Here is a 12,516-nt window from a genome sequence, read left to right on the forward strand (position 1 = left end):
CTGACTGCTCTTGTAGATGATGATTGTAATTGAAGTGTCAACCTAATTAACAACTAAACTTTGAATAATGCTAATGAGAACTGAACATGGCATCAGAGAAAAGACCAGCTCTACAGGTGATAAACCTTCACAGTAGTGACATTTTCTAGTGTAAAGTCACAGTTACTGTGATCTGATCAAAGGGAGAGTCCCCCATTGGGTCCAATTATAACTATAGTTTTGAAAAAAAAATTATTGAGTTACGATGTTCATAATCTATGCAGAAAGGCCTTTACAGTATAGGTCTTTTCCCCATAGCTGTGATCTTTTCAATTTATATCCAAGCTCCACAGATCTAGATAAAAGTTTAGAGCCTGATTCGTTTAGCCCATGGAAAGCATACACCAAGGCTCATTTACGTTTTTTTCCTTACAACTCAAAAGGAAAAAAAAAAAAGTACAAGTCTGAGTACAAAAACCAGTTAAGAAGTTCAAGGTTGAAGAAATAAATGCACATCTTGGTTTTGTGAGTATTTTCTTTTTGGTTCTGTACTGTATGATTATTCTATAGTTATTAAAAATAAGGTTTATTTAGCTCTGGGGAAAATAAATGCATATATCCTGGGTAAAGGAAAATCTGCCCATTGATGTTAGCTTAGTTTGACTAAAATAAAAGCAGTAACGAGGTCAAAAAAAGAACTGTCAACGTTAAAATTTTGTCTCTTATGACAAGCAACGCATCTTCTAAATATAAAGGAGGGAAAAGGTAGAAAATTCTCTACATTCTTTTAAATCTACATTCTTCTAAATCATACCCTGTGAGTTTAGGGAAATTATGGCAGATGATAAGAGAGGGTAAAAGAAGAAAGTAGGTAAAGATGATGAAGAGTAGAGGCATTACATGACAAAGTGGAGAATGTGAAGGAAAATGGTATTGTCTAATTTTCTCAGTTCTGGCAAGCCCTATGCATCCTACCTTCAGTTCGATTAATAGGATGCTTTAGGCAAAAACATGTTAAAAAGAACAATAGAAAGAACAAATCTCCCGCTTCTCTGCCGTACTGGTATGGTATTATTTAGCAATATTAAGAACATCCCAATAGGCTGGCAGCTTGGAGGTGGGTTCTCCAGGCAGATGCACACTTTTGTGTTGCTGTTCTGGAGGGAGTTCAAGCCCCAGAAAGGCTATGCTGGAGTTCAAAGAAAGCTCCTCCGATACCTGCTTCTCTCAGGAGGCAATGCTTAAAGGCAAGAAGAGCTCCATGAGATCACTCTGCAGAAAAACCAGGAGCACAGTGCTCTTAAGAAAAAGCCTGCAGAGATAATGTGAGCCACAACCCTGATTTCCCAGTTGCTCTGACTGGAACCCTGGCTGCAGCATGCTTGAAGTGCCCCTGGGACCTGCCTTGGTTTCCTTCAGGCTGAGGTCAGCAACACACAAGCAGAGAGACAGTGCTTCCTCAGTGCTCATCCCACCCATCAGCCGAGCTGTGCATTTGGGCAGGTTAATGTCAAATTCTCCCAGTTCCATTTAATCAAAGACAGAATGACAAAGGAGTTATTACAGTAAATATAGCAGGTATAGATAAGAGACTGGGTGCTCTGAACTACTTGGAGGACTTGGTGCACAGCAGGACTGTGATTGCTTAGATCCACGCACCTCAAACCAAAGAATTGTGAGACCCCTTTTGGTGACATCATTAACAGCACTTAAAATTTAAAAAAAAAAAAAAAAAAAAGACAAAATTCTGGCACAAAGCCAAAAAAACAGCAAGCAGTATCTGTATCAAAATCTTTTCCTCATATATATTTTAATCCATTTATCTCTCTATGATTAAGAATGCCAAACTTTTTTCTCCCCTTCTTTGCACGTCTTAAGCAGAAATAGCCTTTTACAAAGTTTAAAAATAAAGAACTGCAAACAAACAAACCACAGGGGTTAGAATGCTGTTAAAATTTATTTCTGGAAGACACTAGAGATCCGCTTCAGAAAAAGTATTATTAATTTACAATAGAAGCAAACTGGTTTTATCTTCTCCTAGCAACAGCTTCTCATCGGAAGGTGACTTCACTGGACTACTGAACACTGCCAATGAAGAGCAATCTGAGTTTCAGGAAGGTTTAAATCAACAGAATAGCTTTTCAGAGATACAGAAAGTAATGAGATTGATATGTAATTAAGTGTATCTAAAATGTAGAAACATCTTGTGTTGGTCATTAAAACAAAAAGCATCATTTATTTAAATGGTCACCATATGTCCTTTCTAAGATTCCTAAAATAGAACTATCTCAGAAAGAAAGAAACTATGACTAATACCTCTTCAATAACCACATGAGTAGAAGAATTACATAAAATTAAAAGGTTAATAATATCACATAACTATTAATCAAAATCTTTGTTCCTGCAAAAACTTCAGCACACATATAAATTTAAGCACATACAGAAGTATTAAAAATGTTTGTTGCCTGAGAAATACAGAACCATGCACTAGGGTTCCCAAAGACCACCAGGTCTCTGAAAAAAAACCACATCCAGGTACTTCTCTGGTGTCAGCAACAGTTGTTATGTTTTAAACTATTTTTTGATGTTTCCCATGAGATTGACACCACTATAAAAGTCAGCCCACTCTCAACAGCAAGAAAGTGAGAGAAGATGGCAGAGAAGAAGAACAAAACAGAAATCTTAAAACAAACTAGAATCTGTATTATCTAAATCAGTATTGCTAATGAAAGGGCTTCTACATATTTGATACTATCTACACACACAGGATTTAGGCGTTTCAGAGAGCCCTCCAGCATTTAATCACACATTTATTTAGATGAAAACAACCACTTAAATGCAAATGTTTTCAATACTAGTTGTACTTTTCAATTTCACATTCTAGCTTCTAAGGCTATATCAAGGCTGAACAAAATTGCAGCTCTAACAATTTGTTCACAATAAACAGTTGCCTCATAACACTGCAAACACTGTTGACTCCTCTGAGATTCTAAAATATATTAGTAATATTTTTGGCTATTTTCTGATGGAAGTAACACCATAAATTATGCTATTTACATTTTTCCAAAAATCTTTTTAGTTGCACTATTATACAGTGACCCTAATTTCTTTATAATACCATTAATCATCATATTTTCAGAAATAATTTGCACTCCCATTAATTGCTTTATAAAGTAACCAGTTTGCTACATGAAATACAGCCTATTTCTCAAATGCTACTCTTAGAACAGTAATGTTCATATGCCCAATTTATGGTGTTAAAATCCTCTAACTTTAGGAATCTCAAACTTAAAACTCTAAACCCCAGTTTAGATTCTGTATTGTATCACAGTGTGTAGGCACCACGCACCACAAAGACTGTGCATCTTTCAACAGCTCTGTAGCTTTTACAGTTAACAACATTTAACAACCACAGAAGCAGCTAAAAACCTATAAAGTCTATTGTTTTCTGAAGATGATATTTAAAAAAGTTCTGCTCAGTCTATGATTCTAAGACAGTAAGACTTGGCTGCTAAAACTAATGCTGTCAATCCTCCAAGCTGTTTTGGAAAGTGTTCAAATTTGAGCAAAGGAATAGTCTTTTTGTCAGAGTTAACTGCAAGCAGGTATTGCAGGATCAAGCCCAAAGTTTATAAATTTCAGTCTATCGCAACAAATGTTCTTTTGCCAACAAATTATTGAAGGGGTGATCTCAGCATTCTTGTATTAGGAAATTTATTCCCACAGAAGTAGCTACTTATTTTCATTTTTTTTAAATTAAAAAATAATAGACAAATTCACAGCGAAATGATGAAACTTAAAAACAAGCGTTCTTGTCAGACGAGAGGAAAAAGAGGGGTTTTCGCCCCTCTAAGAAAACAAAGGATTCCTGAAAGTCTTGCCCTGATTTATTCTTCCAATTTTAAATACCTTAGGAGTAGCGGAACTGCTACTGGCATGGTAGTATTTCTAACAGTCAATAAATCTAAAATATTATGTGTGAATATTGGAATGAAGCCATTAAGAAGATTACAGCATGCAACGCAGCAGAGGGTCCTCATGAAAAAAGGACTGGTAATTCAGGACAACTGTGACCACTGACCTTTGCACAGTCAAGACCACTGGTCAGTCTGACAGAATAATAGAGTTCACATGCATAGAAAGTCATCTAGCCTGTAACTATAATTTAAATGCTTAAGTGAATGATTTAAAAATGCCTTTAAATCTCAGTTAATTTATTATATAGCTTATTAGACAATGCCATATAATAATGTTTCTTTCAATCTTAAATTTATCATGAAAAAATTCACAACCAGAGCATTTTAGTAGACATATTACTTATAGATGGTTAAACTATTAAATAGCTATGCTGTGAGGACATCATCAGGCTTATTGATCAGAAAATAATTACTTTGTTTCCTTTGAACACAAGAAACAGTTCTAGAAAACTCTGAAAATACTGCATTTCTTTTGTTAGGCTGTTAAGCAACCTGGAATCGATTTTTGAAAGGGATAGTAAGACTACAGCTTCTATCACATTTTCAGTTCTTCATTCTATTTAACGTTCTTCAGAGGTATTCATTATGTCTTTTTCACCAAAAGTTTCACTACTTTTGTATGTACGCTTATGAGGTTTGTCTATATAACTTAAAATGCTTCACATATATATCTTTGACATTAGCTTTAATGTTTTAAGTCTAACTTACCAATTTGACTCTACACTCCTGTGTCTTACACTTTTTACCCAAGATGTTAGCAGCTGCACTGCCCCTCATGAATGCAGAATAAAGACAAGCATTTTGTAATCTTAAGAGCCAAACACAGACTGGTGTCTTTTGTCTATGCTTTTTGTTTCCAGGTTTTCCAACTATAATTCTATATCGATTCCATTAAATTGTTTTAATTAAAGTGCTTTACAGATTGAAGTGGAGTAAGAGATGGGATTATTCAAATTAAAAGCTTCAATATAAAATCCTCAAAACATAGCTGTTCTGTTTTGTTTTATATTAGATATGGAACAAAGTATCTTGAGTTTACTCTATAGTCTGTAGACTTGTATAATCTACATTAATATTTATAATAATAATATGCATATATTCTGGGAGAGAATACACTTCTAGAAGTATGAACATCTGTATCCCTATTTTCTTCATGCTGGCCTACTTATTTAGAGATCATTTTGATATGCACCTGTAAAATACATGAGCAGTGCCTCTCGTTGCACAAATATATATTTTGACTTTTTGAAGGACCTCCAGCTACAACTCCAGTATTTCATGGAATATGATGCCAAATTCTCAATTCCATATCTAGCTATTATTTGGGAAGAGGTATGGACCTTTATGGCCTTATAGCCTCAACCTTACTCACTGAATGCAAGGTCAGTTAAAGTTACTGACACACCAGAAAATGACTCTTTTTCTTAACTTGTAATACTCTTGAACAATAGAGTACAGTAAAAATTATTGTATATAGGGGTGTGCACTTATATACTTTTCCATACACTAATGTAAATCACAACACATCACAACAATTTTTATAGTCTCCAAGTCCAAAGAAAGACTGTTGCAATGATCTATAAAAAGTCTAGATTTTAACATCCTTAAAACCAAAAGAAACTGTTATGAATATAATCATCAAGAGTTTGATTTCTACTGTACCAAATATATACAAATTACCAACAATAACAAAAGACACGGTGTGTCACTGTAGCACCTTATTCTGATTAGAACATGGGGTTTTTTTATGATTTAAAATTTCAGAAAATTTAACTCTCTGATTTCACATTTTGATATAAAATTCTTTATCTTGGCAACTATTTGTGATAGCTGGAGCATCTATGACTAAATAATGAAAACGGTGGTTTCACAATTATATTCTTTTAGAGCTCTATTGGGAAAAGCAAGATAAGTGAATTTTGTGGCTATTTAAAGTGATATACAGAGTATGTTCCCCTATAGGCAATAAAAAAAAAAAAAAAAGCAGGGGGGGCACCCTCTGCAAGATCAAAGTCCAGAAAGAACTGGCACTTAATTTATCATCCTTTACAGACAAAAGACAGCTTTCGTCATTTCAAAAGGATCAGATGTCTTTTATGACAAACTGGGTTTGCAGTTTAATTTACAAATAGAATTCTAAGTAAGCAGTCTTTGCTCTGCCAAAGCAAATGACAAACAGTATAGGTTTTCATTCACGCAGCCCTCAGCAGGATAGAAGAGATTAAAATAAAACTGAAATAATTTAGAGAAAACAAATAAATGTTTCAGAAAGTTGAAGAAGATCAAAGCCTGAATTTTCTGACCCCAACTGTACAAGCATTTCTTATTATATTGACCAGTGCCATCAGATCATTAATTAAAAGGAAAGCGCTGGCAGGTGGCAGAGAAGCAGAAGCCGATAATTGGCCCCCTTCTTCTTTTTGCCTTCAAAAACTCTCTCGTTCTTTTGCAAGACATGCCACTAGGCAGACAGAAATGCCTACTTTGTAATATAATGATTAAGATGAGATGAAGAGGCTCTTGCGTTTAAAGCAGCCATGCCTAATGAATGCAGCCGGCTTTATAATTATGATCCTACTTCTACAATAAGGAATATTATGTTCCATTCAACATCTCTGCAACTGTCAAAAAGGTAAAAATCTCAAATGTAGGGGTCTACACTTGGTGCTTTTCACCCCCTTATTCTTTTTATAGCAGTTAGCAAAATGAGGCAAAAATAATTACTAGTAATTCAAGTGCCTATATAAGAAACAAAGAATGAAATATCTAAGACTCACCACTTCACCAGGTAGGTTGTTCAGGTCATTAAAAGGGGTTTCTAGAGTGTTTGTGTCAACATTTAGCAAAACCACATCCTCCAGTGATCTACTTTTTACTCTCTGTTAAGAAGAAAAAAAAATAGTGGAAAAGCAATTTACTGTGGCATGCTCCTGAAATACATTTTATTACAATGTACTAGATTACAAATGATGATTTTACAAAGGGCAATAATGGCAAAAACAACAGTTGGAACTTCAGAAGTAGGATTTGTGAAATAGATGCAGCATTCAGAGTAGCTTTTAAAAACCTTTCCTATTCTTCAAACATTAAGGTTATATTAATAATCTCTGAAATACAAACATATTCAAAAAATGAATTCTTGAAAACCAAGATTTACAGAACAAGTTAAATATATTGGAACTATACATATCTTATGACAACATTTCATTCTCTCATCTTTGTGAAAATCAGATAGGATGTTAATTGTATAATCAGATGAAAACCAGAAAAAAATGAAGCAATTATTTGCAGATTTATCTAAGTCCCAGGCATGTGATGTCTACTAGTATTAAAGACAAATGAATGAAACCCTCTTTCATCAGCATACTTGGCTACCACCTAAGAACTAAACAATTTGTTCCTTTCAGGAAAAAGGGATAGAACTCTTTTCTATATGGTCCTACAATAATTCATAATAATGCAGTCCAGGAAATAATTCCAGAAAGAATTGAGTGACTTCTTTTTCAGAGCTAGTCTTTCTGTTCCATTATTTTCTGATTGAATAAGAAAAAAACATCCTATTCAAGATATTACAATCAATGCATGCAGGTGATGAGAGTGTATGGAAGATGCTGATGTGAGAGTATGGAAGGCTGTGACTAGAGTTAAGAAGTGTAGATGATAGAAGGCCCTCTTTTGGGAACACAAAAGTGCTGGTGGCTCAGACCTGGGGAGAACCCACCTCATCAGATTAGCAAATGTGAATTGATGCTTAGAAACTGCTTTAGCAGAAGTGTAAATCAAATAATGTTCCCCAATCCATTACCTACTCTGCATGATATTCAGATGACACATGCAGGCTTAATGGTGTCATCAAATGGTTATGGCAAAAGCCAAAACTATTTATCATCCAGCTATTACTTACCAATCAGGTGAGCTCTACGTTCAAATCTGAAAAGGCTACCACTTGTTTTTTGGCAAAAAATACTCATTTCTAAATTAATAGTTACAAATGTCATGGGATGGAGGTTTGACTCAAATGTTCAGAGGGTCAGGAACATAAATTATCTGGGAGATCACACTAATGCTGAAATCTGACTTATGGCGACCCCAAAATAAATGGTAAGTTTTCTCATTATTGGGCAAATCTGTTGTTGAACCACTAAAAAGGCAGGAAAATAGCTATTGCTGAGCTTTAACAGACAGAGAGACAAATCATGATGTAGAGTTTACACGTCTCCATAGAACACTTCAGAAGTAAGATTTCAAAGAGAGACATATTTTACTTAGTAAAAAACATCTGAAGCTTGAATTTTGTAATTCTGTATGCTAAAATAGAAGGACTTTTTCTGAAGCTTTTCCATCAAAATTATCATTTATGATACACACACCTCATGCTTACCAGTACACTGAAGCATATAGAGAACTTACCTCTATTAAGCTTAAGTGGACGCCAATTAGATAAGGCATCGGAGCACTGAAGAAAAAGAGTGGAAAAGGTCAACTTTTAAGTACCAATATTTGTGGAGCAAAAAAGATATTTTAAATCTTGGCATTTAAGTCACTAGTAAACATCCACTCTTTAAGTCAGTATTAGATGAACACAGTTACTACTGAAACATTTACTAGACAAGGAAAATTTACTTTACTCTGCACAAAATAAAGGACGCTGCTCCAAACTATGATGCATGAGCAAGGAGACCCTACAGCTTGCCATCTGCCTTGCCAGACCTAGTTTCAATAACTGGCCATCCTGTATGGCAGAGGTAACCCAGCAGATGATCCCAAAGGGGCCTGTCTCCAGAACTACATAGGTTTTAAAACACGACTCTGGAGAATATGGTACCAGTTAACATTACCACACTGGAACACAAACATTGTTAACACCAGTTTTGGTTCTGAATGTGGTTCTGAAACCCTTCCTGGCAGGTGTTTGGAAGCTGTATTAATATCCTATTTAACTCAATATCATGAACTTCTCCTTTCAAATTTGTGTAAGACAAAGAACTGTATTACCCAAACAAAAAAAATATCCACACAAAGCCTGTGAATTAAGACCTCCTGCAGTATGCAAGCAAGAAACTAAATTAGTCAGGCTCATTTATCATTGTCTTCTATAATCTTCTGTTTCTTCCTCGAGTGCATATGTTCTGTCAACATCTAACCAAGAATATATCCAGTGAAGGAAAAAATCATCCAACAATCATCATCACACTTTTGGGCACTGTGAGATTACTAACAATATTCACTCCAGACAAGTGAGCAATAGATAGGATGGCTTAAGAACTCAGTAGGAAACAAATCATTAACAGACCACAGAGAAAAAAACCTAAATAAAAAGAAACTCTGAAAAAGAAATGGAAGGTAAGTTAAGTTACACAGATAGCTCACATATAGTAATTTCTCTCATTGCACTAATTTGATCCCAGATCTGAGCAACTGGGAACTGACTTCCTGAGGATGGAGGAGAGGCTTCACTGCATCAGTTCACGTGGTCTCATCCATTTGGTTCCACTTCTGGGAGCCAAGAAGCAATTCTCACCTGCCTACGACTGCAGCCCTTTTTAGAAAAATCTGTACACCCTATTGATTAGCCAATTGCTCTCATTAACAATGTCCCATCGGAAAGGATCAGTGCAATCAAAAAAAAAAAAAGCAACAACCAAAAAAACCTCAAAAACCCAAAACAAAACCACCAAACCAAACAAACCAAACAAAACCAAAAAACAAAAACCCAGGCTGACTGAGGCCCAAACAAGATTTCATCATGTTTATGCTATCAAAATATAGGTTTGCTGAAACTGCTACAGGTTTCTTTGCAATGGGGCTTCCAAAAAGCAAAACAGAGACCTCTGTTCTCCTACACATCTTTTTCTTAGCCTAATACTGACAAATATTAGCACCTCCTGATGACTTCATCCAGGCTAATCCTTATGCCTTTGTGAACTAAATCCAAATTACATGGAGTTGTAAATGAGTGTCACTCCAGAGCAGACACATTTATATTCAGAGAGGATTTAAACAGCTTTAAAACACTCTATAATTTTAAGAATGCTTTATACTATTTAACCAAGCCAATAAGAATTACTATGACTGACATGTAACTGAGGATTCTGCTGCTGAATATGAGCAAAACAGATCCTCAAGTTGCTCATATCAGAATATCAGTGTTACAAATAATGTGAACTAGAGAAAATACAGTGCAAAAAAGTGCTATATCATGTATGGATTTTGTAAACACTTGTTTTCTTGTACACCAATACTGTTCTAGCAGCTTCACCAGGCCTGTACTGACTTAAAATTGCTGATGATTTGCTCCATTAATAAATCTGTCATTAAAAAGGGTAGCATGTAGCTCCTTTCTATAGAACAAAGCAACAGCTACCTCATTTCAATTTTGAAGTTAACAGAATAAAGGTACAAAGCACATCTTGAAAACTCATGAAATAAAAACTGCAGGTATGGAAAGTCAATTTGATCATTTTCAGCCAAAAATAAATTTTATTACTGCTGGATTCTGAAGTCTTAACAGCAGAGGACTTTAATATGTACATGAAAGTGCTTTCTATGATACTACTGGGAGCTGCTATATAGTTTTTCTCTTACTTACGCATGTTATTACCAAAAATGTCATTAATCTACCAGTATCATTGCCTAAAATAATTACAATGTTATGCAAAACATGCAAGTTAATTGGAAAATAATTGTCCCATTCTCATGAAAACAGGCGTATGTATATCCCAATTCAGAAGAGACCAAATCTTATAAAGACATATTGCAATTGTAACTTGAATTTTCTAATTGCATTATATTCTTAACAGAGCTTCAGTATAACAGATGCTTTATCATCCACAGACAAAACTGTCATACATTCTAATATCAGTGATTTAGTTTGCCAAGAAATTACACAGAAATTTGATGAAATTAGCTTTCCCCTTTACGAAAATTAATTTTATTCAAATATAATTACTATATCAATGTTCAAACTTAATTTTTGTAAGAGTTTTCTTGAAAGCTAGCCACCCACTCTGCTGAGTGCAACAGTCTCTTTTTACTTAAACTTAGAAATCAATTCTTTATAAAAAATAACAAAATTCAATTTTTTTATTAACTCTGCTGTGCTTTTTTTTCTCTACAGTTACAATGAATATTACTTTGACAGCCTAATATTTTGCTATCTTTTAGAAAAAGAAATTTATTATCTCTCCTGTTTTGGATGGTTGTTCCAGTTCTCATTTTGGAGTTCTCATAATGGAATTCAAGGCTGAGATAAGTTACATGGAGGTAAAAAACTATTCTGAAGTAAATAAATAGATAGTGTGTTCACACACTGGACCCCGTAGGCACTCCTAACCTGGCCAACCGCGAGGGTGTTGCAGTCCATACTGATGCTCTGCTCTCTGGGTTTGGGCTACTTCAGGAACGTGTTACTTTAGGTCTAAATCCAGCCTGTAAATCAGGCAGCACGATGGAACCTAACAGATTTTTTGATTAAAAAGGCAAGTGGAAGAATTTAAATAATTTTTAATATAGAGCTGTTTCACTCAAAGATATATTTTTCTTTTTTCATGCTCACAAAATGTACCAGTTAGGGAGTTCATGTAATTTATCATATTCTAAACCCCACAGAATTATATCCCTTATCTTTATGAAATTTTGAAAATACACAGTCCAACTCATCAAAAAAAAGTGGATTTTTTCCAAATATGCTGGATGATTAACATGCAAAAAAAGTTACAGAATCAGGGTCTATATCTAAATTAGTAGATTTAAATGTATTTTTTTGGTGTTTAAAAAAAGCCTTACTACCTTGGAATGAGTAAAATTATCAAACTGATATTCACCTACTTCATATATTTGAGTACCATGTCAGAAAAACACTAAGAAAATGAGTTCATGGGAGACACCCCAACAGTGTCCAAATGAAGCACTGACAATGTAGTTTCTAGGTATGAAAATGCATGTTGAGCTAAAAGGAAAGAAAGCACCTTTATAAAAAGAACTTTGTTTATCAAAATGACTTAAAAAATGGTAAATAAAAAATTATTTCAAAAGTCTTTTATTAATTTTAAATTGACATGATCCTGTTGGACTGCAAATTAGGTCTGGCCTATCATAAACTTTGACCTTAAGAATTCATCAAGGTTTTTTAACTTGATATATTATATACCTATGAGGAGAACATTTATTTACTGTTAATACACCAGAACATGAGGAAAGCTAAGTCACTGATGTGTTTTTATTACACTTTTCCAACCCATCTCACAAAAGAACCATTCAAACCAGACACGAACAGAAAGAGAAATGTAAATGCACAAAAATCTGAGTTAAAAGGTCTGAATTATAGTTACTGTGGTAAATTCATCAATTGTGCATTTCCTTTCATGAACTTTATGTTTCCAATTTGAACAACTCTAAAAAAGGGAAACTTTTTTTCTCTGCTCTATTGTACTACTGTGAAAAATAAAAAGGGATATAAATGAATTTTACAAGTTTAAGAAACTCCATGCTTCTTTTTAATGAGTAAAAAAATTCTCAGGTCATGCCACAATGACCTAGAATCTCAACTATTATCATCATC

General features: G+C 34.4%; 1 protein-coding gene across 3 annotated transcripts in view; it reads right to left on the reverse strand.

Moving 5' to 3' along the window:
• The window catches only part of DENND1B (DENN domain containing 1B), a 157,543-nt gene that overhangs the window by 45,284 nt on the left and 99,743 nt on the right, over nucleotides 1–12,516 (reverse strand). For all 3 annotated transcript variants that reach the window (XM_017832934.1, XM_017832933.1, XM_017832936.1), the window contains 2 exons: nucleotides 8,367–8,412; nucleotides 6,734–6,835 (listed from right to left, as the gene is read on the reverse strand). In XM_017832934.1, coding sequence (XP_017688423.1) covers nucleotides 6,734–6,835; nucleotides 8,367–8,412 — 148 coding nt within the window. The remainder of the gene's footprint in view (nucleotides 1–6,733; nucleotides 6,836–8,366; nucleotides 8,413–12,516) is intronic.

Source organism: Lepidothrix coronata, unplaced genomic scaffold, assembly GCF_001604755.1.
Source record: "Lepidothrix coronata isolate B3197 unplaced genomic scaffold, Lepidothrix_coronata-1.0 Scaffold209, whole genome shotgun sequence".
Lineage (NCBI taxonomy): Eukaryota > Metazoa > Chordata > Aves > Passeriformes > Pipridae > Lepidothrix > Lepidothrix coronata.